The sequence below is a fragment of the Ustilago hordei genome, assembly GCF_900519145.1.
Source record: "Ustilago hordei strain Uho2 genome assembly, contig: UHO2_contig_10, whole genome shotgun sequence".
Classification (NCBI taxonomy): Eukaryota; Fungi; Basidiomycota; class Ustilaginomycetes; order Ustilaginales; family Ustilaginaceae; genus Ustilago; species Ustilago hordei.
In genome coordinates this window covers 310973-336906 of record NW_024545254.1, presented here as the reverse complement: position 1 = coordinate 336906, position 25934 = coordinate 310973, and the positions used below count along the sequence as shown (strand labels likewise).

At 50.0% G+C, this 25934-nt stretch overlaps 7 protein-coding genes across 7 annotated transcripts; 3 read left to right on the top strand and 4 right to left on the bottom strand.

The window, feature by feature from the left end:
- Positions 1-9565: 9565 nt before the first annotated feature.
- UHO2_04702 (uncharacterized protein) lies at positions 9566-10909 on the top strand (the record flags this gene model as incomplete). Its single annotated transcript, XM_041554518.1, has 1 exon — positions 9566-10909. One exon carries the CDS (start codon positions 9566-9568, stop codon positions 10907-10909), a length of 1344 nt encoding a protein of 447 aa, XP_041410452.1.
- Positions 10910-13063: 2154 nt separating this feature from the next.
- UHO2_04701 (uncharacterized protein) lies at positions 13064-14527 on the top strand (the record flags this gene model as incomplete). Its single annotated transcript, XM_041554517.1, has 1 exon — positions 13064-14527. The coding sequence occupies one exon, from the start codon at positions 13064-13066 to the stop codon at positions 14525-14527; it is 1464 nt and encodes a 487-aa protein (XP_041410451.1).
- Positions 14528-14594: 67 nt separating this feature from the next.
- UHO2_04700 (uncharacterized protein) lies at positions 14595-17201 on the bottom strand (the record flags this gene model as incomplete). Its single annotated transcript, XM_041554516.1, has 1 exon — positions 14595-17201. One exon carries the CDS (start codon positions 17199-17201, stop codon positions 14595-14597), a length of 2607 nt encoding a protein of 868 aa, XP_041410450.1.
- Positions 17202-17891: 690 nt separating this feature from the next.
- Positions 17892-18217, bottom strand: UHO2_04699 (uncharacterized protein; the record flags this gene model as incomplete). The annotated part of the gene is made up of 2 exons (XM_041554515.1): positions 17892-18045; positions 18150-18217. 2 exons carry the CDS (start codon positions 18215-18217, stop codon positions 17892-17894), a joined length of 222 nt encoding a protein of 73 aa, XP_041410449.1.
- Positions 18218-19065: 848 nt separating this feature from the next.
- On the top strand, positions 19066-22758 carry UHO2_04698 (uncharacterized protein; the record flags this gene model as incomplete). Its single annotated transcript, XM_041554514.1, has 1 exon — positions 19066-22758. One exon carries the CDS (start codon positions 19066-19068, stop codon positions 22756-22758), a length of 3693 nt encoding a protein of 1230 aa, XP_041410448.1.
- A 459-nt stretch (positions 22759-23217) lies between these two features.
- On the bottom strand, positions 23218-24064 carry UHO2_04697 (uncharacterized protein; the record flags this gene model as incomplete). The annotated part of the gene is made up of 2 exons (XM_041554513.1): positions 23218-23507; positions 23755-24064. 2 exons carry the CDS (start codon positions 24062-24064, stop codon positions 23218-23220), a joined length of 600 nt encoding a protein of 199 aa, XP_041410447.1.
- A 621-nt stretch (positions 24065-24685) lies between these two features.
- Positions 24686-25723, bottom strand: UHO2_04696 (uncharacterized protein; the record flags this gene model as incomplete). Its single annotated transcript, XM_041554512.1, has 1 exon — positions 24686-25723. The coding sequence occupies one exon, from the start codon at positions 25721-25723 to the stop codon at positions 24686-24688; it is 1038 nt and encodes a 345-aa protein (XP_041410446.1).
- Between the last annotated feature and the right edge of the window lie 211 nt (positions 25724-25934).

The following is a 25934-nucleotide window of genomic DNA, read 5'->3' as shown; positions in this document are numbered from 1 at the left end:
CTCTGTGGACACTCCATTCAGGGGTAGCTTGGCACAATCAATATCAATATGTAGGTTATGATGACACCAAGGTCTGGTGTGAGTGTTGATGATGATGAGGTTGATGGTGTTGGTGATAAGGTTGGTGGTGTCAACACCAGTGTCCAGTGTGTTGACTTGATGCTTGAAGTGAGCCCTGGACTGCAGTGGACTACTGCCTTTGGTTCTATCTATATCTGGACTGCTGGTTTGCTATGAACTGCCTTCAGACATCAGGTAGTGGTGATACAACACATGTACTACAATGAGGAGCAACCTTGATAGATTACTACTATGCTGACTGAAACTAATATATACTTATGCTGAAGTGATAACTAGTTATGATGGGTGTAGAGTGGATGAGGATCCACTTGACCTTTGATGATGAGAAAGTATGGTAATATACCTCTTCACAGCATCGCCAGTGATGCTGCTCCTGCTCTCTCTCCAGAGAGTACCTTCTTCATCGAGTGCTGTTCAGGGGCCTCTCCTGCTTGGCACCCCTGTGCCTCTTGAGCTGTGTCGACTCCTTCGACACTGCTCCTCCTCCTTGCTATCCTGCTTGTTTGGCACCCTTGTGCCTCCTGAGTGGGTCGAGTGGATCCTCATCCACTCTACTCACCATACAACTAGTCAATACTTTAGAAACACAAGTACTCATTAGTTACAGTCAGCATAGCAGCAATCTATCAAGGTTGCTCCTCATCATAGTGTGTGTGTTGTATCACCACTACCTGACATCCGTAGGTGCCCATAGCAGGTTAGCAGTCCAGATATAGATAGAACCGAAGGCAGTAGTCCACTGCGGTCCGGGGATCACTTCAAGCGTCAAAGTCAACACACTGGACACTCGTGTTGACGCCACCAACCTTATCACCAACACCATCAACCTCATTATCATCAACACTCACCAACCTTATCACCAACGTCATCAACCTCATCATCATCAACACTCACCAACCTTATCACCAACGTCATCAACCTCATCATCATCAACACTCACACCAGACCTTGGTGTCATCATAACCGAAGCATTGATATTGATCGTGCCAAGCTACCCCTGAACGGAGTGTCCACAGAGGTCAGCCGAAACCTATGACAGTATATACAACGAATGCCACCTGCTGTCACTGTGCAACTTGATAGTCACTGATACCGAGACAATAGCTGTCACACAGTTTGATAGTCACCGAGTATTTCGACAGACTGACCTGGGTTTCAGGCACGAGACCCCTGACAGCACCCAGTAGCTTACTATTCTCGCAAGATGGCGTCAGCCGAAAAGAACTACGAGATACATGATAAAGAGCTCCTTGCAGTGGTAGCCTGCCTCACCCAGTGGTGCCATATGTTAGCCAGACTACCCAATCAGCTTGTCATTCTGACAGATCACAAAGCCCTCAAGTATTTTAAGTCTCAACGACATATTACTGGAAGGCAAGCTAGATGGGCAGTATTGTTGGCTGATTTTGATTTCGTGCTGCAATATCATCCAGGTGACAAGGCTGGAGAACCAGATGCATTAACTTGGAGGAGAGACATGCAACCCATTGGGGAGGAACAGGAACACAATGTGTGACAGTTACTACCATCCAGGGTGTTTGAGAAAGTTCAAGATGAAAATGAACCACAGGACATCCCTGAAACAGCAGGGGTTGCTTCGGTACTGATAGCAGCCACGCCAACAATGGAGGCTATCACTTCTCAAGGATTACTAGGCCTAGTCCGAATGTTCCAACCCCTAGATCAGGAACTTCAAGAGATGCAAGCCCAGACACCTTTTGAAACCAGGAACAGGCTCTGGCACAAAGACGGACACCTGGTCATTCCAAAGGTAACCATGCCAGGAAGAACCAATGAATGCAGGACACGAGGAGCACAAGAAGTAGATGACCAATCCCTCTCAGTGGAACATCTATGATTCATGGTGATGTCTCAGTGTCACAATGGTGTAACCACTGGACATGTCGGACAGGACGCCACTATCTGGTCTGCCCAAAGACACTACTGGTGGCCTAATATGACAGCCTGGATTGCAGACTATGTGGCGAGTTGTCCTGTATGCACATGATACAAGACACCTCGACACCGACCCTACGGTCTCCTCCAACCATTGTCAACACCAGAAAGGCCATGGGGATCCATATCATTGGACTTCATTGAAGGACTGCCGATGTCAGGAGTCTATGACTCCATCTTAGTCATAGTAGACCAACTGACCAAGTATACAATCATTGTCCCGACAACAAAGACCATAATGGTGGAACAGACAGCTGTACTTCTCAAAACAAACCTCTTTCCACTATTCAGCGCCCCAGACCACATCGTCTCAGATCGCGGACAACAATTCATATCCAAGTCTTGGTCCACATTCGTAGACAGCCTAGGTGCAAAACACTCGCCCAGTACATCCTATCACCCCCAAACTGATGGGCAGACAGAACAAGTAAATCAGGTCATAGAGCAGTACCTCCGGATGTACTGCAACTATGAGCAGTATGATTGGTCTAGCTTAATTCATATGGTGGCATTCATGTACAACAACACTGTGCATGCTAGTATTGGCATATCCCCATTTTTTGGTTGCTATGGTTGGAATCCCAAGTCACATCTGGAGATACCTGGAAAACTTGGGGTAAATGACCCAAAGCTTGCCAAATACTTCACGGACAATACTGAACAAATTAAGTATCTTCAAGATCATATCAGACAAGCTCAGAGTTGGGTGGTCAACCAATACAACTGCAAACAGAAAGATATTGAATTCAAAGTGGGCGACCTAGTGTACATCAATCGAAGAAACTGGAAGATGAGATGACCAACCCCAAAATTGGACATAAGGTTCACAGGCCCATACCCGATCAAAGAAAGGGTTGGTAGAAGGGCATATCGAATCGGTCTACCAGTAAACCTCTGAGTCCACAACGTTTTTCACATATCAATGTTGGAGCCAGCCAGGACGAGCACACTTCCACACTGCACGCAGATTCCAGTAGAGCCACCGTTACTGGAGGAGGACCTCAAATTCGAGGTTGAGGCCTTACTGGACAAATGAGTTTGTAATCACAAGATCGAATACAGGGTACTCTGGCGAGGGTACCCAGAAGAAGCAGCATCATGGGAGTTGATCAACCTTCTTGATTGCCCAACCCTCATCCAGGAGTATGAGGAATTGGTGGGGGGACAATGACTATAAGTTTCAACAAAAAAGCAACACAAAAACTTCAACAAAAAAGCGACACAAAAACTTCCACAAAAAGTGACACAAAACGGAGGAGAGCAAAACATATTGATGGAAGGCAAAAACTCTGTTCAATTTCGTAGCATCTCATGCAAGTTGACAAAAAAAAAAAGAGAGACACAGGCTTTAGAGAAAAAAGGAGCAAAAGAAAATTGAATTGGGGGCAGATACAAACATGTCGTTACACGTTGCATTCACGAGTAGGAATGAGAGGAGGACGAACCCAGCATCCTCAGAAGAGGAAATCAGCATTCTCGCCAGGTACCGTGACAGACTCATGAGGTCGACACTCTGAGTGCAACTTATCATGACAATCAAGGTACAAGAAGAGAATCCAAATGATTGGGAATGCCATCACTCGGTTAGGCGAGCGCCAGAGAACACCGATGGCAAATATCCATTTGTCAGAGGTGTCAGGGTCAGTCACGCGAGCATCGGCATGAACAAATCCTGGACCATAACCATTGGTCACAGTCAGATGCGCATGCTCTGCCAGGTGAGTGCCCCGAGGCTGCCTGTTGGGGGGACCATCACCAAGGTACTCCATGTCTGGAGAAACGGGAATTGTCCATTTGCAATGCGACAAGTTGCCAAGGTGACAATGAGTGCAGGTGCAAGGAACACGACCATAAGGGATGAAGGGGTTGACAAATGCAGAAGGAAAACAACTAAAAAAAGGGGGTTAGCATTGGCAGTAAGAAAGAGAATGGTGTACAAAAGACTACTTATGGGAGACTAAGACTAGCACACTGGGTGCATTGCCAGCTAGGCCAGGGCATACAACCCTCAGTCATTTGAAGCATGGCCAGACAGTGCAGTCGCCATTTGGTTGAAGAACCTCTACCTACCTCCCACTCTGGAGGATAGTCCCCAGTAGCAATTTTTACCACCAGCCTAGACATCACCAATCCTTCAGACCAACCAGCTATCTCACCGTTGGTAGGTACATGACAATCAAGGGAAGGAGGGGCTGGAGTACATGCCAAGTCTACTTCCACAGCATCACGATGGTCAGAGGAAGAAGTCATGGGGTGTTCCAGGTCAAGGAACAAAGGATCGGGTCCATACATGTGCCCAAGGGAGGAGCAGAGGGAAAGCAAGGAAGCAGCCGGGCTCGGGAAGGCCGAGTCGTCAGGAAGGGAAGACATAGGCAATGGGGGAGTCTGGATAGAAGAAGTCAGACTAGGCAATGGGGGAGTCTGGATAGAAGAAGTCAGACTCTGAGGGGCAGGGTCGTCATTAGAAACCTCGACCATTGTAGTAGGAGGTGAAGGGGAAGTCCTCGAAGGACGAGAACAATGAAGATGGGGCATACCGAGTAGAGGGATATCGGTTGCATGATATGGTAAGAGGAGAAGAAAGAGGGGATGAAAAGAAAGACGAAGGAGGGCTTATATAACCTTGATGGAGCTCAGCTCTGGAAGGGGGGGTAATGTCACAGGGACGGCTGGCCTGCACAAGAGAGTGTGCCAGATGATCAGCAGCAGTTATGATAATGTCACATAATGGAGCAGTATATGAAGGGTGCACAGAAGATCAACATATGAAGGGTGTGCCAGATTGATCAGAATCGACAACCATCGGGGATCAATGAGATTAATCGGGTTGGCAGCGCACATGATTTACGAGATTGATCAAACCCTGGGAATCCAGATCGATCTCATGGGAATGGTTGGAGTCAGCCGGACCATTACACTTCAATGAGTTGGCCGATCCAAACAAGTACTCGAAGCTATGCCGATGATGGAGGCAGTCGGATCAGCATGCCTCAACTAATCAGCCGATCCAAACAGGTATTCGGAGCTGTGCCGATGTTGGAATCAGTCAGATCAGCATGCTTCAACTAGTCGGCCGATCTGAGCAAGTATTCAGAGCTGTGCCGACAACAGAGTCAGTCAGATCAGCACACTTCAATTAGTCAGCCGATCCAAACAAGTATTCGGAGCTGTGCCGATGTTGGAGTCAGTCGAATCAGCATGCTTCAACTAGTCGGCTGATCCGAACAAGTCGAGATGGAACTGAGCTGACGTGACCACATAACCAGGGGGTATGGTCATGAGGTTCAAAAGGGGATTCACAAGATTAAGTCGAAAGGGGGCCATGCCGGAAGGGGGCATCACACATCAGACAGAAGGAGAGCATGAAGGCGAGAGGGCAGTGTTGCATAACCCTTGCGCTGAGCAAAACGGTAGGAGCGCAGTATCGAAGGGGATGATGCCAGCAGGGCAAGGCAGTGCCTAACAGGGGACAAAGGCCCCTCAAGAGGAGCAGGATAGGTGTCGAGGGAAAACACCGATTGAATGTATAAATACTCTCTTTCTACCATAGCATTCAAGTGGACGGGCATCCACTCAGAAAACTCTACTACTTACTCTATACTTACTAGGTTACATATCTTCGCAATAGCAGTGCTCTTGCAACGACTCTCAACGTGTGTGTTGTATCACTGTTAGTTGACAACTGTAGGTGGTGTTCTTTACACTAGCGGTCCAGTTCATTACTGTAGGCGGTGTTCTCACACTAGTGGTCCAGTTCCTTGCTGTAGGCGGTGTTGCTCGACACCAGCAGTCCAGTCAGTTATTGTAGGCGGTGTTTTACACCAGTGGACCAGTAACTCACATTCTCTGTAGGCAATTGGCATAACGTGGTCCAGACGATGTCCAAGAGCATATCAACAGTACTATGAACACTCGTACTGTAGGGGAGGGTGTATCACGCACTCACCAACAAACAACGTCTGTGCTGCGCAACCTCTGAATGGAGTGTTCAAGGTGGTCAGTCGAGACTTACTAGGCGATGACGCTTGGTTACATTTAGGCAAATCATATCGAGTAGTCCTTACTCAATCAACCCCAGCTAGTCTCTGGCGCGCGACCGCTTACAGGAACCAGCAAGCAGGTCCTGAGGAGGAGGAGCAGTGTCGAAGGAGTCGACACCACTCAGGAGGCACAAGGGTGCCAAACAAGCAGGATAGCAAGGAGGAGGAGCAGTGTCGAAGGAGTCGACACAGCTCAAGAGGCACAGGGGTGCCAAGCAGGAGAGGCCCCTGAACAGCACTCGATGAAGAAGGTACTCTCTGGAGAGAGAGCAGGAGCAGCATCGCTGGCGATGCTGTGAAGAGGTATATAACCATGCTTTCTCATCATCATAGGTCGAGTGGATCCTCATCCACTCTACTCACCATAACTAGTTATCACTTCAGCATAAGTATATATTAGTTTCAGTCAGCATAGCAGCAATCTATCAAGGTTGCTCCTCATCATAGTGTGTGTATTGTATCACCACTACCTGATGTCCGAAGGCACCCCATAGCAGGTTAGCAGTCCGGATCAAGATAGAACCAAAGGCAGTAGTCCACTGCAGTCTGGGGATCACCTCAAGCATCAGTCAACACACTGGACACTCGTGTTGATGCCACCAACCTTATCACCAACACCATCAACCTCATTATCATCGACATTCACCAACCTTATCACCAACACCATCAACCTCATCATCATCAACACTCACACCAGACCTTGGTGTCATCATAACCTATGCATTGATGTTGATCATGCCGAGCTACCCCTGAACAGAGTGTCCACAGAGGTCAGCCCAAACCTATGATAGTATATACAACAAACACCACCCGCTGTCATTGCGCAACTTGATAGTTGCCAAAGCAACTAACTTGTCGAAGACCAATACTGAGACAATAGCTGTCACACAGTTTGATAGTCACCAAGTATCTCGACAGACCGACCTGGGTTTCAGGCGCGAGACCCCTGACATACACCAGAATGACAAACAACATGGTGGACATCCTCACGAAGCCACTGAAAGGAGGGGAGACCACTCAATTAGCTCAAGCAATGGGTTTGGTCATACCAGTGAAAGGGGGAGTTGAAGTTGCACTGGAATGACAAACATGCAGGAGAGCCAAACCACTGACAGGCTGAGGATTGTGCATGCATAGTAAATTTGGTGGCAACCAATCAGGACATGTTTAGAGAGAGGAACACTAGGGGGTTTCAGTTTTCTCTGAGTTTTCAAAACTCCGAGTTTTCATGGTTTTTTTGGATTTTGAAAGCTTGCTGCTTAAGTAAGCTCTGCCAGGAAAGAAAAGCTTGGAAGTTTTGAAAACCCCTACTTATTTTTGCCATGAGCCTGGGTTTCTGAATATTTGAGTTTTCAGCAGGAGTTTTTGTCATGTGCTGATATCACATGATTCTAACACAATTCTGCGCACAACCCTTGACCTCCACTTTCTGCACTGTCTACACTTTCTCATGCTTTGAGTTATGTCTGTCCTTGCTTCACTTCTATCACCATCTCCAGTAGCATTTCCTCCCTGTCAGTGCCAGGACATGGACATGCCATCCCCTCACAACCATATCAACTACACTATTCACAGCTTTGCAGCGAGCCTCTGGATTGGCTCCAGCATCAGAGCAGTCTTCAACTGCTTTGCAGCACAACACAATAATGTCAGCTCAGTCCAACCTTGATTGCTCTCGTCAGCGCCACCCTTCTGCAACTTCCAGCACCTTGGCTGGGGCTGAGTCGACTCAGCCAGCAACCTCTCCCACTTCCCCTTTGTCCTCCTCCACTCCTTCTGGTTCCAATGCCACCACATCTGCCAGTTCTTTGCCTCACCAAACCTCTACCCAGCCAACTCGAATCTCTGCAACTCACAGACATCAAGCCAGTACTCGTGGCAGCAGGTTCAACAAAACAGATTGTATTGCCTACTTCAATTGGTTGCCTAGTGACATAAATAACCTCGTTGATATCATCTACAATAATGATCATTACCAACATGTTCTATTGCCAGGACATTTGACTGCGGAACAGGAAAAGGGTCTGAAGACAAACAAAGATGTTATCTGCGGGCAGATATGGCAGGAGCTGTTCCCAGACGAGTCTACTGTTGGTGGTGCTGGTCAAGTAAAGACTAAGATTTGCTGGCTCACTGAACAATACAACAACATCAAGAAGACCATCTCACAGCAGACCGGTGCTGGAGTACTTCTTCAAGACATGGATCACAACAGCTCGGTAAGTACAACTTAGTTGATTCATGTTAAGTGTGCCAATGTTCTTATACTTTATATCTCTGTCTATGCTTCTTTATCAACTTGCAGGACTATGCCACATGTGAATCGATTGCTCGAAGCCACCCTTGGTTTGAGCACTGGCACAAGATGATGACCAACCGTGCACAGACTGGTCCAGTTGTTCTTCTCACTGGTCACCCATATGATGCCACCCCTGCCTCCTCTCAGAATAACTCGGTTGATGCTGATGTGAACATGGATGATGCCAGCGATGCTCACTACCCTCAGTGATGCAACATTCCTGGCATGGAATCCATTCTTGAGGAGTCGCAAAATGATCCCATTGGAGCAAGAGTTATCTCATCTTTTTCTTCTTCGGTTGCAGCCACCCCAGCTGCTGCTTCATCTTCATCCCGCTTGCCCTTCTCTTCCTCATCCAACCCGTCTTCGATTGGCCCCACCCCCTTCACCATTACCCCTATAGACACTCCAACCTGCCAGCACTCATCCAGCACCACTTTTGAGGCTGATGAAGTGGACGATGGTGATGGTGACTCTGTTTACCATTCTCCAGCCACAGGTACAACACCCAAGAAGTCTCAACCCTTCACTTCCAAGAGCAAGTGAGAAGAGCTGTCAGAAATTGTGCAGGCCTGCACCCAAGACATGCTTCAGGCATGAATCAAGGTTGAGGAGGAATGCACGAAGAGGGAGGAAATGCACATTCAATTTGCCAGGGAAGAAAGTGAGAGACAAGAGCACATGTGAACTGAAGAGCGTGGTTGGCTCATGGAGATGGTGCAGATGATGAACCCTAATCTACCCTTTGGCAACATTGCTGGAAGTAGTCAAAGCAATCTTGATCTTGACCCACTGGTTCTTGCCATGGATCAGCAGGACAATAGCGATTCAGCTCGTGAGTAGACCATTTGGCAAGAATGGTGTTCCTTTTGAGTTCTCCAAGTTCTGTTCCTGTGTTTCCGACTTGTTGTACCATTGCTCTCTGTAAAGCTAGCTCTCAATATGTATGACTAGCATACCCCATACCCAGTCTTCCATGTAATCTCTCAAATGTAGATTGCTTCAATGTGATGAATTGTTCCACATACAAGATGCTGATCGGTGTAGCCCCGGTTCCGAGCATGCATGTTGCACAGAAATCAGCTGCGCAGAACCCAGCTGCGCAGAACTCAGCTGCATTGTGTTTGTAGCTTTGGACTCTCTTTTGGACCACATCATCCTCTCCTATTTCTGGCCCTCTACTTCAACCATGGTGTGCACTTCTGACAAACAGCACCTCCTGGATGACATTGAGACCACCATCATGCACTCATTGATGGTGGAATCCAAGATGCAACTTGATCTGATGGATGTCGATGCCACTTGGCACCCTAATGATGACCTTGAAGATTCTGATGATGACATGTTTGATCATGCTATCTCATTTGCACTCATCAGGACTTATGACATCATCAGCCAGTCTCGATACACAGTTGAACGCCTTCAACTGCTGCAACGAAAGGATCCCCTCATCAACATGCTTGATCGATATGCTGTCATCAACTGCAAGCTCTTTCGAGGGGCTGTTCGCATGACCCCAGATGCATTCCAAGCTCTCACTTACAGACTCAGCACAACCAATGCCTTCAGATCAATATCAAGCTTTTGGCATGTTCAGCAGCAAGTGGCAGTTGGTCTATATCGGCTTGGACGGTCAGGAAATGATGGTGGAGTTCGTGATGTTGCATTTGCCTGCGGTTGCAGTTGGGGCTCAGTTCATGTGTGGACAGATAGGACTATTGCAGGCCTATATGAGCTGAACAGCGAGGTAGTAACCTTTGCAACTGAAGATGAGCATGCTAAGGCAAAAGCATGGGTTGCTGATAAGAGTGGAGTCGAGGAATGGTCTAGAGGATGGTTGGTGGTAGATGGTACACACATCAATCTTGCTTGGAAGCCAGCACTCAATGCTTGCGAGCATTACTCATACAAGGGTGATTATACATTCAACATTGCCCTTGTCTTCCTCCCTCATTCCTTGCGCATTGTCGAGTCGGTGGTTGGACATCCTGGGTCATCACATGATGTGCGAGTCTGGGCTTCAGGCAGTGGTATTGTTGCGAAGCCTCATTTGCATCTTGATGAAGGCGAGTTTGTCTGGGTTGATGCTGGTTATGGCTACTCCAGCTACACAGTTGGACCGTACAGCAACACTGCAGCTGCAAAGAGCAGAGATCTCCACTACTTCAACTATTCACTCTCCCACATTCGTGTCAAGGCTGAACATGGCATTGCCTACCTCAAGAACTGCTTCCAATGTCTCATGGGATTTCAAGGCAACCTGTATCAAGAAGAGGACCACGAGAAAGCTGCACATATGGTCCAGGCTTGTATCATTGCACATACATTCGCAAGCCATTATGATCGACCAGATGAGGTGGCAGAATACCTTAAGGCATCAGAAACTCTATCTGAAGCTGAGGTGCTGGAGACCATGTCAGGGATGGAAGCATATCAGCAGGCTACCAAAGATGCAAGGATACAACAAAGGGAAAACCAGCAGCAATACGAACAGGAACAGGCTGCTGCCATGGAGGGCATGTCTCAGAACTGAGTCCAGAAGTTCAGGCAGGAGAAAGCACTGGATCTTAGGGAGGAGATGCTCACTGCACTCTTTGCTTCTCATGGCCACCCTTTTGAGGACACAACAGCAGAATCTCAAAGGATGGGAATGACAACATTGGCCTTTGCCGAATGGCAGGAGAGACAAAACTGACAGCATGAGGCTTGCAGAAGACAGCGATCAGAACAGGTGTGATGTAAGCTATTTGCTTTAGCTTTTCAATCAAAGGTTTTGGCATTGTTCAGTATAGTGTTCAACAACATCTGATATGATCACTTTGATCTTGACCTGGTGTAGGGAATCAGAGATTGTTTTTACCAGGCGAGTCAAGTGAAACTCCAAGATGCACATGTCACAGGCCTGTGCAGTTTCTTGGGGCATCAAAAATTGGGCCCAAACATATTTTCAAAGTATTGTGTTTTCAAAACTCAGAGATAACTGAAACCCCCTACTGAGACTAAGGAGGAAAACACCAAGGCTTGTCACAACACACCTAGTTCACAGGGTGTGGATAGCCAATCTCACAAACAAACCAAAGGTATATATAACCTCACATTACTGTAGTCTTAGTCTATAGGAATCTAAGTGTTGCATCTACCATACACCAGTATGAAAGGAGCTAGAATGTGGCCTGGCCGAAGAGGTGTATCACTTAACTTCAACTGTATCAGACCGAACACCTCGGCTCTTCGACAACCGTATCAGCGAGAGATAAGGGTCGGCAGGAGGTAAGGGTCAGGAGGAGATAAGCACCTGGACTCTCTTGCTGTATGGATTTTTTGCACTGTCTCATTATGTTCAGACTCCTCCTCCGCTCCAACATGTCACTGTAATCGTTCACAAGCTAAGACGTACAGAAACACCCGAGTCAGTTAGTTCGCTCTCCATCAAATCCTCTATCTGTTTGTAAATACAGATCACCGTCGACATACGTTATACTACCGCGTCCTACCTTGCTGTTAGAAGGGGGCGGACTTAAGTGGTAGGACACGGTTCGATTGCGTACGACAACGACGAACGGTAAGTACAGATGGATGGTGTATATCTACAGTAGAGGCGACTGAGTATCGCCTCTTATATATCTATGCTACGAAGCAGAGCATGGTGTGAAACTACAACGGAAACACTATCTCCTCCCTCCTCCGGCACCTACTAGCCGGTATTCTGGGGCTCTACCAGGCGACCGGCCTGACGCGAGCCGGTTTACCCGTAGCCTTGTAACACTTACGAGTCTATCATTCGCTCCAACAGAAAGGTGGCTATTGGCTCGAAGCCACCAGAGATAAGCTTGCTCCCACCTTCCGTTAGCCTTCGACCCTATGGTTCACTCTTCTGGCGGCTCAGCATAGCTAGAATGCTCTCTTCTTCTCTGAACTTAAAGGTCGGCAGCGCTTAGACAGTTGCATGCGCTCTGGTCGCTCCTGACTTCTGTGAGGAAGCATACACCGGCAACATGGATCCAAAAGGGAGGGGGGTTCCCTCAGCCGTTCCTTACTGTGCTTCTTCTTGGACTAGGTTCTTCTGTACTCGGATAATATGAAACAGAAGGCATTCCGAAGCTTGTCAGAATCGACCTCGGGCGTGTCCATCGTCGTCGTGGGAAAAGTCAACCATCACACAATGCTCTCGAAACAGCGACACAGACTCGCTTCCTTCCTTCCCTGCAGGTGCATGTGATAAATGAACTAGTCTTTATTCTGAGCCAACGCGAAGCATTCTGGGCGAGATCATTGCCCTCTTAGTACGAGGCTCTATCCTCTTTGGCCCCCACCATAGCTCGAGCTCGAGCCTACTAGCCTTAGAAGCTATGTCCTTCTTTGTGCTCGAAGCTGCGGTGAAAGGCGCTCGTAAAAAAAAAGATTGCGGCATGAGGATGCTGTGGAAGAGGGACAACAGCGCCGAAGCTCAGAACCAGGGTTGCATGGACGTCGGGGCTAATTGATATCTTGCTGAGAACAATCGCCTCACTGTTGCTGCTCTTTGGCTTGATGTGTCCCGCTGTTGCTCTGACTTTGTCGATAATCCAGTGTTACGGATCTCATTTATACCGTTACATCCTCCCAGATACGCTTCCCCCGCACCTTGTCAGCGGACCCGCCATACAGTTCAGCAGCCTTCATCTGGACCCGCCTTTCTTCATTCACAATGTTTGCCGCCTCATGGACAGACGATGTCGAGAGCGTTAGGACACACGACTCTTCAATGACGGCCATCAATCCTCCTCTCCACCATCACCTCTCTGTTGGTGATAGACCGCAGCGACCACTGGTTCGATACATCTCAGACCCTCACTTGGCAACACTTCCAGCTGGAATGCAAAAGTCACACTTGACACAATCAGCGCCTTCAAAGCAGCCAGCAACCACAGTTCAGCACGATCGCAACTCGTCCTCTATGTCGGATGCTCATCTAGGCCTCATGTTTCCAACGCCGAGCCCACGTAAGCCCCAAAGTGGTGCAATAAACCTCAATTCTGGGCTAGAAATGCTAGACCTGCCCGGCGGGGCAGCAGAAGATGCTTTGGAGGCCGCATGGGAGGATGGAAGCTGTATTGACGCCTCTAGTCCTCGCATAGAGTCTACCGAGCGAATGGATACGATGAAACAAGACAGGTTCGAGGTAGAAGCACTGCGGAGACAAGTTGAGCAACTGCGAATGGCATTGCAACTGCAAAGTAAGCAGCGAGAACTAGAGATGAGGTTGGAGCAACAGCAGCAGAACCAGCAGCACCAGTTGCTGAGACGGCGACCATCTCAGATGCAGCAAGCTAAAATGACGATGGGCTACCATCCACAGGACGAGTGGTCCGCCCAACCGCCGACGATGAGGTCGTTTCCACAGAGAACAGGGATACCGAATCCAGCATCTCTGCGCTCAACAGCATTGCTCAACCCAGCACATTCAGCAGCAGCTGCATCACTCCTCCTCAACACACCTCTCCCACCTACTCCTCAAGAGATCTATCAGCATGCATCAGAAGCAAGCCCAGGCTACAACGATCACCTACACCCAACACAATACCAATACCCGGATGTCCGACGTCGACAAAGCATTCTCTCCCAATCCCAATCCTCCTATTCTCCTTCCCTTTCCGCAAGCCAAATACTTTTCGAATCTGTAGCAGCAAGAGAAGAGGAAGAAAAGAAAAACGATGATCTCAACAGAAAAATCGACGCTCTTCAACACATGATCCAAGCTCTCACCCACAATTCTGCTCCAGCAAGCACCGAGAAAGGAAGCTGGGAAGGATCAGATCAAGCTTCTGCTTTTCGATACAACCCAACCACTGCTAGACCGGGGTGGGCATCTTCAGGGGCGATCAGGACGAATCCTACTGTGACTTCTTCTGCGCCCTCCATCACCGCCAACACCGCTGCACCCTCAGCTAATGGGATGGGGAAAGGAAAGAAAGGCGGAAAGCTAGCCTCAGTGTTCACTTTAGGCTTCAGTAAGAGTGGAAGCAGTACGGATGACGCCACTGCCGGATTGAGGGAGGATGTAGGAAGGGTAAGTTGGAGTAGGAAACGAACAGAGAAAGTTTCGGTGCCAAAGGTCAAAGTTCGTCAAGGTCCAGGTCGAGGGAGGATGGTGATCAAAGAGACGAGTTAAACAGTCGTTGCATTGCAACCAGAAGTTGCTTTTTCGCATAACATGTCTCATACAATAGTGTGGATTGTTATTGAGGCTGAGAGAGACGAGCCTGAATCTCGGCATAGGTCTTATCTTGTTCGTATGCGAATTGGTCTGTGGCAGGACGGTTGGGTGCTTCGCCAGCCATCCATCCTCCTTCAGGGATGCCGGTGGAGTAGCGTGGTGGTGCCCAACCACTTTCATCGCGCTTACTGAATCTGGACTCTGCTCCTTTCTCCTCCTGCTTCCCTCGGTCCGGATGATGGGTGAGGACACCTGGCTCAGCACCAAATCCACCTGGCAGCTGCAGTGGTATAGTATGGAAAGCATTTAACGCACTCCTATAAGCAGCATCCAATCCTTCTCTCACCACCCATCTTCGACCCTTCAACCATCTTTGCACCCTGTTCTTATCCTTCCTCTCCAGCTCTTCGGCATCTCTCAGATTAATCGCATCATCCTGCACCGTAACATCACCCGCACCTTCCAGCGACAGAACTGACCATCCAATCACCATCATCCCTGGTGGTCTTTGCTCGCCGCTGTTCTCCAATGCCTCCACAATCCCATGCAACGTACTAGCTACCATACGCTGATCGGACGAACTCGCGCGTTCAATAATAGCAATCGGCGTGTAGGGCGGGAACACGGGACCTTCTCTATCTCCGATACTATCCTCTTCACCTTCACCAGAGATAGATTGTTTAGCACCAGCCGTGAGCGTTGCTACCACTGCCTTCAACCTCGCCACTCCCATCAGCACAATCAGCGTTCGGCCTCGATGGTAACCTGGAAGCTTGACCTTTTTGCCTCCCTTGCCTACGCCCGTACATAGTACTAGGGAGTCGGCAGCACCTCGTTGGGTCACTGGAATACCCAACATTGCTGGTGCTGCAATGCTACTGCTAATTCCGGGAACCACTGTACATTCGATCCCAGCTTTGCGGAATGCTAGCACTTCCTCCCCTCCACGACCGTATACGAAGGGATCGCCCTGCTTGAGTCGGACTACGGTCTTTCCTTCCTCGAGAGCAGCACGAAGAGCTTTGGCGATGAGCTCGGATTGGGCGCCTTCTGCGTTGCCAGGGAACTTTTTGGCGATCTCGAGTGGAGTGGTTGAAGGGATGAGTTTGAGGATCGAAGCAGGGACGAGTTTGTCGGAGAGAATGAGATGAGTGGAGGGGGAAGTGAGGAGTTTGTAGGCAAGCGTGGTGAGGAGACCTGGATGACCAGGGCCTGAACCGAGGAGGTAGATGTGACCGCGGGAAGAGGCGGACAGGGGTGGCGGACGGATGTCGAGTGAGTGCTGGGATCTTGCTCTCTGGGCTGCTGCTAATGGAGCGGGTGGCACGGCTGTCGATGGATTCTGATTCGCACGACTTGCAGTGGAGCGACCTCTTGAATCCGCTACATCGCTCACGTCTGCTGCGGCGGCAGAGGCAACCGGCTGCTGTTGCTCTTCACCATATGCCCTCAAAGCATCTTTCATCTGTTGCTCCGCCAAATTACCCAAATATTCGATCGGCCAATACTCGCTGATCTGGGCAACCCATCTCATTCTCCTCTTCGTCCGTTGCTCTGCTTCCTGCAATTGCTGCTCGTGTTTCGCCTGCACTTCCGCTTGAAGCTGGCTGAGCTTCGCTTTGGCACCAACGCTTTCGAGCGGATTCTTGGGAACGAGTTGCGGCACGGGGCTGTTGAGCGGTGTAGTGTCAAATGAGAGATCTTCTTCTTCCACCTCTGCTGTTCCGTCCTTTCCCATTCGAGTAGGTTTGAGTCGCTTGAGGGGTGAGGCTTTTGCAATGGAGTCGTGGTGATGTTCACCTTGACGTTTGGCTAGGTCTCGCATGAGACCGACTTTTTCAACTGCGTCACCGACGTTGTGGGGTAGTGCGGAGACGATTTCTCGACGAATGCGGCCTGCTAGTCTACAGCCGCGGCCGTTGGTTGTTACAGCGATTTGAAGCGATGATAGTAATGGTTGTGGCGTGTGAGAGGAAGAGTGATTGGAGAGGGAGGTGATTGGGTTTGTGCAGGGGAAACGGTAGTTTGCGGGGAAGGAAAAGTCACATAACGCTGGCTTGTCGGCTACGTTGATCGGCATGCGTCTTTTTCTGCACAGGCGGGAGATGATTTCTGCTCGATCATACCAAGTGAGCGGAGCTGGAATGTCGAGAAGCTCGTTGTCGCCATTGGAGCCGTCTGGATTAGGTGCAAGCTGCTTTACTGCAGACGTTTGCGGATCGTCCCCGGAGTGAAGAGTGTCGGTTATACAGACTGCAAAGATATCATTCGTTTCGCCATCATATGTGTCAAGAAGACAGTTCCACACCTGCTCGACTGACTGGCTGGTGGAGAATGAATTGCTGTCGATGGAGTGATACTTGACCTGACCTGATGCTATGCGGTGTTGGATCTCAGCGCAGGGCTGGGTCGAGCTGGAGGACTCGATAGGCGCAACGCTGATGACTACGGGCTTAATTCCAGCTTCGAGGCAAGCGAAGCATCTTGATGCAGCAAGCTTGCCTGTCCCGAGCACTAGTACAAGCTTGCCTGCAGGTGGTCGATGGGAAAGGAGAAGACTTGCTGTTGGCTTGGGTTCTGGCAAGTGCAGCGATGTGGAAGCAACAGCTGCTGCTCCGCTTGTCGACATGCTTGCGATTGCAACCACGCCAGGATTTGTGTCGGGGCGCCAAGGTTGCAGCTAGCGATGGATGGGGATCGTGGTGGAAAGAGGGAGAGAGGGCAGGTGTGGGGGTCTCGTGTACGACTCAAGAAGACAACAATCACCAAATCCATAAAATCGAGTCTTATTTTATTTTTATTTTTTTTAATTCCTGGCATAAGCGGCGATAAGATAGGCTCCAGGGCCGAGACCTCGGGAGTTTTTGCGGATTACTAATCAAGCCGAGTTCTTGCTCGTACGACCACGGTCCACCCCCCCCCCCCAGCTGTTTCTTAGTTGCTTCAATGGACGAGACCTGGATGAAACTCCCGTGCCACTTGCTAAGATCTCACCTGATCAGCTGTCATCGCACTTGACCATACTATTGGATCGGAAGCATGAAAGTTGATATGCCTATTCGGTACAGAGCGGTGAAGAATCGAGATAGTGGTACAATGTGTAGCTATGATGGCCTAGAATGATTCTATAAATAACCGAAGCGCATGGTTCGCTCAGAGGTGCACTTGCCTCGGAGCAGTCAAGTCCCGAAAGGGAGTGCTGGATTGATGTTGAAAATAGTTGCTATACTCGTCTTGAATCACTGGAGAACGTCTTGCTCGAGGCGAGGCGGCTGCGGCAAGTCGGTGGACAGCAGAGGTACTCTGGTGTGCTGGCAGCTTAGACCTTGTATCCAAGCTTGGCCATGCATTCGCGATGCGCCTTGACAAGGTCTTGGCACTTTCTGGCCGACTCTCCATGCTCTTCAACGCTGTGACCGAACTTGAAGAAGCACTCGTCTCGAGCTGCTTTGGCCTCTGGGCATGCGCAGCACCTGTTGTCGTGCAACAACACAATTAGTGCCTTAGCGAATCAGGGTCAGTATGATCGGTTTACGAAGCGTGAAACGTTTCAATCCAGGGCGATGGTTGTACTCACGGCTTGATGCCTTCTGGGTTGAGCTCGGTGACGAACTTGTTCGCCTTCTGTGGTGCTGTGTTCGACATCTTGCCTCCGCACAAGGGAAGGGCCAATGCAGGTGTTGATAGTGGTGGGGAGAATGTAAGGCTAGTGGTAGGAAAAGGACAAGGAAGGGCGATGGCGATGCTATTGTTGTGTGTGCAGGATTGACTCGGAAGAAGCAGCAATCCCCTCCTCGCCGTCTGCTGTGGCGGAATTTTCCATTGCCGGTTCGAGAGTTCCAGATTGAGTAAACGCTGCGCCAAGAATCATATTATTCTTGCTAAAGTCCGTCGTTGTTGTTCCTCTTCCGACATCCGATTCTCCACAGCATAGCCGGCCTTTTCCATTAGTAGCAGTTGGGCGTTGGCATGTTTTTGAGAGAAATGTAACATGTATTGCTTACTAATGATGAGTAACCCATTCTCGGGTCGCCGGTTGATGAGCTCATGCTTATTCATCGCACAGACGCGTCACGTGGATAATTATTATTTTTTCTTTCTTTTTTTCCCCAAATTGCCCAGTCCGAAAAGCGAGTTGGTCGTTGACAATGTCGTCGCTCCCGAACCACCACCATCTCCACCTCTCACCACATACTCCCTTACCAGTTCGTCGTTGGTCGTAGGTAAGTATCTCAAAGATGACAGCCCGATTACAGAACTCAGCCTTTCCATCTTCTCTCGCTCAGTTGGCTCGTTTTGCATTTCTTGGCGTGTCAGTTTGTGTGTGTGAGACACCAAGCTCAGCTGACACCTTGCTCATCTTGGCCTAATCATCACCAAGCAACCTAGTCAACAGGTGTATTTGGTCCATATACCAAGTCGAGCTAGAGCAGCATCTATTGGACTGGAAGGTGGTTTGGTAGCAAACACCTTTTTCTTTCCATCACCCGTTGATGCCTTTGGTCACTCGATCTCTCCTTTCTGGCTTGTCAGTGCATCCTTACACCAAGTCCAACTTCCCCACTGCCTTGCCATCTCTCACCTCCTCTAGATCTTCTATCTCTACACTAGCCCAGCAGCCTACACCTACTTTATCGCAGCCCAACGTGCGTCTTCCTTCGGCTCCTTTCGCCTCGACATTGGCCATCGGTGCACTTGCTGTCTACCTGGCTAGAACGCCCATCCAACGCACCTTCACCACCTCTCTCCGCCAGACTGCAGCGATCATGCCAGCTGAAGGCGCCGCATCTTCCTATTCAGGCCTCGTGAACGGCAACCTGCCTTCCGCATATGGCAACTTCGACCTCGTCACTCGCCACGATCTCGATTATGCTCCCGGCATGTCAGTCGAAAAATGGAAGTCGCGCAAGACTGGCCTCACCGTTCTATGGGCCAACTTCGATTCACCCCTTCTCAACTGCTACATGACTCTTGCATCCGAGATCTTTGAGGATTCTGGTGTGCCACACACGCTTGAGCATCTCATCTTCCTTGGTTCCGACCTTTACCCCTTCAAAGGTGTTCTCGACACTCTTGCCAACCGCGCTTTCGCCAGTGGCACCAACGCTTGGACCGCCAACGATCACACCACATACACCCTCACCACTGCCGGCTCTGATGGATTCTTGCGCATGCTCCCTGTCTACCTCGACCACGTCTTTTTCCCAACTTTGACGAAACAAGGTTTCGTGACAGAGGTCTACCACGTCAACGGCAAGGGTCAAGATGCCGGTGTAGTGTTCAGCGAGATGCAAGGACGTGAAAACTCGCCTGCTGATTTGATGGAGCTCAAGTCTCAGCGTATGCTCTACCCCACATCATCTGCTTACCGTTCCGAAACCGGTGGACTTATGTCGGCATTGCGTGTTCTCAACATCGACAAGATCCGCGATTACCACCACCAGTACTACGCTCCTCACAATGCTGCCCTCGTCGTATGTGGACCTCTCGCACGTTCCGATCTGCTCGACTCGCTGGCTCCTGTCGAAGAGCGTCTCATCACCAAGCGTGATGCTCAGCCTCAAGGCCCAAGAGGGTGGAAACGACCTTTTGTGGAGACAGACTCTGCTGTCCCGCCCACCATCGATGGGTCTAAGACAGAGCAGCCAGGTCTCGACCCAGCCGATCCACCCGCAGAGGGTTCTCAGCTAGATCCCAAACGTAGACGTGCTTTCGTTGACTTTCCCGAGAAGGACGAAAGCGTTGGTGAGATTCAGATCTCTTGGGTCGGTCCCAAATTTCAAGACTGGATGACGTGCGAAGCGGTTAACATCCTCAGCACTTATCTTACGGATTCGCCCGTCTCGGCGATTCAAAAGGCATTTGTGGAGCGCGATGATCCACTCTGCACGGATGCCTATATTGGTGCGACTGACAAGGCTGGTGCTACCACGCTTTCGGCCTATTTCTCTTCGGTCCCTACTGAGCAGCTGGACAAGCTCGATCAGCAGCTAATCGATCTTCTGGCCAATATCGTACAGGAGGGTATCGATATGGAGAGGATGCGCATGGTTATTAAGCGCGACAAGCTCAAGGTTCTTTCTCAGCTAGAGACTAAGCCTGCTGATTCTTTCGCTGATTTGCTTATTACTGATTTCCTCTACGGCAAGCGAACTGGTGAGGACCTTCACACGGCATTGGAGGACATGAAGAGGTACGATGAGCTGTTGACTTGGAAGAACGAACAGTGGACAGAGTTGTTGCAAAAGTACTTTGTTGATAATGCACGCCTCGTTGTAGTTGGTCGACCGTCTTTGGCGCTGTCGAATAAGCTCAAGGCCGACACGAAGACACTAGAGGAGAAGACAAGGAAGGAGTTGGGCGAGGCAGGGTTAAAGAACTTGGAAGAGCAATTGGAAGAGGCGAAGAAGGAAAACGACAAACCGATTCCAGATGAGATGTTGAAGCAGTTCAAGATCCCACGCACTGACAGTATCAAGTGGATCCCTGTGGGGACTGCTCAGTCCCTCCCTACCATCACCGCTTCCTCTTCTTCCGCTGGTGCGAAGGGAGAAGCGACGACAGCGTACGGAATCAAAGTGGACACAAAAGCCAACGAGCTCGATTCACAGATCCAGAAGCACGTCGATGCGGATCCTGCCTCGCTGCCATACTTTGTGCAGTTCGATCATGTTTCTTCTGCTTTCGTTTCGATTTCGTTGGTATTTGGCACGACGGATCTTCCAAAGGAGCTGCGCTCGCAAATGCAGCTCTATCTCTCGGTTTTCTTCTCTCTCCCCATCATTCGACAGGACTCGACTCAGGCTTCGCTGACCTACGAACAAGTAGTAAAAGGCCTCGACGAAGACACTTTGGAGTACGACGTGTCGCTCGGCACGGGCGGATTCGGCGAACTTGTTTGTGCAGAACTCAAACTCGAACGTGCCAATTACGAAAAGGGGATTGCTTGGTTGCGCGATCTCCTCTGGGGCTCTCAATTTGCGGTTGACAGATTGAAGGTTTCGATCAGCAAAATCATCCAGAGCTTACCGGAGCAGAAGAGGAATGGTCGAGCCATTGCCTCTGCTTTGAGTCGAAGTCTTACACACGACGGGGATAAGTCGACGAATCTCGCGAATAGTGTTCTTCAGCTGGTACAGACGATGCCTGCGTTGCAGGAGAAGCTCAACTCGAACCCGGAGCAGGTTGTGGAGGACTTTGAGATGATTCGTTCCGCCTTGCTTCGACCGGAAAATCTGCGAGTGTCGGTAGCGGGAGATATTCTGGCTTTGCCTAAACCGAAGAGTTCTTGGGCTGAACACTTTACGCACTCTTCGTGGAGTGAGGAGCCGGTGAAGCAGACGTTGCCCGTGCCGTGGAGTAAAGATATGCTGACACTGCTAGGAAAGACTCCGAGCAAGAAGGGATTGATTACAGCTTTGCCTACTGTGGAGAGTAGTTATTCCTATTTCACTACTAAGGGTATTTCGTCGTACACGCACCCAGATGCTCCCGCGCTCATCACCACGATCACCATCCTCAACGCTATGGAGTCTTTCCTTTGGCGATACATCCGAGGTGCAGGTCTAGCTTACGGGGCGAGCATTGTCAGCAACCCCGAATCGCAATTGATTCACTTCAGTCTCTACCGCTCCCCTGACTCGGCCAAAGCCTTTATCGAGGCTAGGAAGGTGATTCAAGCTCTTTGCGGTCAATCAGGAGAACTACAACTCGAAATCGACTCTACCACCCTCGAAAGTGCCAAATCTTCTTTGCACTTCAACATCGCCGAAGCTGAAGGAACGCTTTCTGGTGCCGCTCAAGAGTCGTTCTTTGATCAGGTACTTAAGAATGCACCGAAGAACAGGGGTAAAGTGTTGTTGAAGGCTGTGCAAGAGGTGACTTTGGAAGATGTTAAGAAGAGTTTAGGCGAGTATATTCTGCCATTGTTCGATCCGGAAAGGAGTTTAGCTGCTGTAGTTGCGCCGCAGAGTAAAATGGAGGAGATTGAGAAGCAGTTGGAAGAGGTAGGGTACAAGATGGAGCGGGTGGAAATCGATTTAGGGAAGGACGATGATGGTGAGGAGAGTGAGAGTGGGAGTGAGGATGGGAGCGAGGATGGGAGTGAGGATGGGAGCGAGGATGGGAGCGAGGAGGAGAGCGAGGAGGAGAGTGGCAGTGAGAGTGAGGATGAGGGTCTGCGCTAGACGCTAAACATCTACAACCCGAACTCATAGATTAGTATCAGACACTATCCCAATATTCGCATATTCTCATTGCATCGTTCGAGATTTGGTCTGTGATGTCTATATGATGCCAAGTTTGAGTCTTTCACCTCTCCAAAAGAGTCTGAGTGGGGAAGGAGGCCTGGAATGAGCGCTTTCAGAGTCTTGCACTCAAAACGCAACAAAGCATCTGTTGGCTTCAACAGATCGCAGGATCTTTCCGTCAGACTACTATCTTGGTGACAGTCTGCTTGGCCACAATTCTCTCCCCGCAGTCTATCAGACAGGATTGATTCTGGTGCTCGCATATAGACCATTCATCCAAAAATGCATCTGCTCTTCGTTGGTTGGACGGACGGCATGGTATTAAACAGAAGAGTTTGTTTTCAATGGTTGCTTAGATTTCAAAAGAGTCCGACGAGGATCAACTCCTGTTCAGATTTAAATGAAGAGCAAAGCCAAAGTGCTAATTGCGGTAGCACCCATAACCACGTAGGCGGTAGAATAGACACCCTTAAGAGTCAAAGCGTAACCCCAGTCCCAAGCCAAGTGACGCAAACCGTTGAAGCTGTGGAAAGTGAAAGCCAGCGCAAGGGGAAGCTTGACTGCCGTCTTGAACCAGACTGGGAGTGTGGAAACAAAGTCGACGAGAGAGGTTGTGGAGAGAGCGTTGACTGAGGAGCCGCTGAAGAGAGGGTATCCTACATATGCTGAGAAGTAGGCATACATCACTGTTGCGAGCGTAGCGAGCGGAGCAAAGGCAGTGAGCATGAGGAGTATGGTGAGTCAGATTAGCAAAGTGTGCGAGCGAAGCGAGCGTATTTTGCTCACTCAACAGCGTGCGCGTGAAGCAAGGCGCAGCAAGCAAAGCAAGCAAAGCAAGCAAAGCAAGCAAAGCAAGCGAAACAAGCGAAACAAGCGAAGCGAACTAAGGAGTGGATTATCTTTAGAAGAGGGGGTTTGGGGGGGAATACTTACAGACAGAAAGACCGGTACCAGTGATACGGTTGATAATGGACAAATACCAAGTGATTTGAGGTTGGTAGATGGTGAAATGAGGGCTGGATGGCCTCTTTGCTCTCTGCTCATTGAGCAAGTCGAGATTCTCCTGTTGAGAGAGCTTAGTAGTGGGTGCTTTAGCTGTAGTTGCAGCACCTCGAACGGCAGACATTGGAGGAGCACGGAATGCAATAGGTGCTGCAACGGCAGTTCGCAAACCAAGACGAGCCATCGAAAGCGCAGACCCGCGGGCCAGGTTAAGCGTGAGGAGTGGTCGAGTAGCCAACATGTTCGATAAGTGATGAGGTGAAGAGGTGATGGTCGTGAATGATGTTGAATTGCAGCCGAAAGAGAGCGCGCGGAAAAGACCGGCTTTTTTGGATCGCGAGCCAAGTTAACGTGTGTGTGCATTTCGTCCCCTGCTTCCGATTTGTAATCGGACACCTTACTATCTCGCACGATACAAACCACACCAACTTATCTCGCACGATACAAACCACACCAACTTATCTCGCACGATACAAACCACACCAACTTACCTCGTCCATCCTTGGCATACATTGGTTCCAAAACGAACACTTCACTACCTTGTGTGCATGCTAGCCCTCACTTTGAGCGGCAACGGTTCATGGCACACAAGCACCGGAACACAACCGCATCGTCTGAGGACCAAAACAATCAAATCTCTCTCCGCTATGCGTTCACATAGCAGCCAAACAAGTGCCCCATGAATAGATACATAGGGAAGCAAGCATTTTCCTAGCGATTCCGTCACGATGAGCAGGAGCAAGAAACCTGGGGTATCTTATAATAGAGAGGAAGGAGTTTCTTGCGCCGGCGTCGTTAGCATTCCAGTTCGAGAAGAACAGTCGTACTTCAATCGGGCCACTCCTTTTTCAGGAGAAGGACATTAACGAGGACCATGAAGTTGAGCAGCCTGCCTCGATCTGGCCTGATCATTCACCGTCTTCTGGTTCCTCAATTCATCAATGTGCTTCTTGGCCTTCTCGTAGCCTTCCCTAGTGCTCTCGGTGTGACGCTTCTTGATGTCCAAATCCTCGACAGCCTTGGCCAATTCGGCAGCGTACTTCTCATGCTCAGACTTAGCCTTGGAGAGAGCCTTGGCAGCCTTGTGTTCGTAGGTCTGGGCCTTTTGGTGGCGCTTGAGAGCCTGGCTTTCAGCATCGCGCGATTTGCGCAAGAGCTTTTCGGAAGAGGTGGCATCCTTGATAGCACGCTTGAGGGATTTGTGTTCGTTCTTCGCTTCGGTTTTCATGAGCTTGTCCATCTTCTTGATCTCCTTGGGGCTGAGGGCCGATTTAGGAGGTTCGACGGCGGCGACCGAGGTGGGGGCTGGGTGGGCTACGACGGCGGCGGCACCGGCAGGGGTGACAGTGTTGAGTTGCTGCTGGTGGGCGGGCTGAGCTGCAGCTGCGACGGGAGCTTGCTGAGCAGGAGCATCGGGGGAGGTGGCACTGATGAAGCTACCAGGAGCGGTGCCTGGTGCAACAGCACCCCCGCTGATGGCCGAGCCAGTAGCAGAAACGGGGGCACCGGCACCAGCAGCAGGAACAGCAGTGTTGATGTGAGAGGGCTGAAGAGCACGCTCGCCAGGCTGGATGGGAGTAGTCTGAGGCTGGATGAGACCAGCAGCAGCACCGTCAGCAGCAGCATCGGAAACAGCACCGCCGCTAGCAATGGAAGAATCAGCCTGGTGACCAACAGCAGTAGCGCCAGTACCAGCGTTCAAAGCAGAAGTCTCAACAGCCTGACTGTTGGCGATCTGCGAGTGGGTCTGAGGAGTGGTAAGCGCAGGGTCAACAGCGGGAGCAGCACCTCCATCGGTAGCAGTGCCGGGAACAGCACCGTTGAGGTTGGCATCCTGAGCATGGTGGGCGGCCTTGATCTCGGCGACAAGGACCGAACCGTTACGAGCGAGCGAGGTCATCGTGCTTAGGAATTGGTATCAAAAATGGAGGAAGGGGATGTGCTTTGAGGGTATATATCGGATCGTTGATTGATCTGCAAGTGGGGAGCAAGGATGGATGCTGTTTGCAGACAAGATAGAGAATGTAGGATAGAGAATGTAGGGATGATGTGTCTGCGGATGGATGGGCTAGAGGAGTGAGAGAGGCGTTGACGAGGTGATATACAGGAGA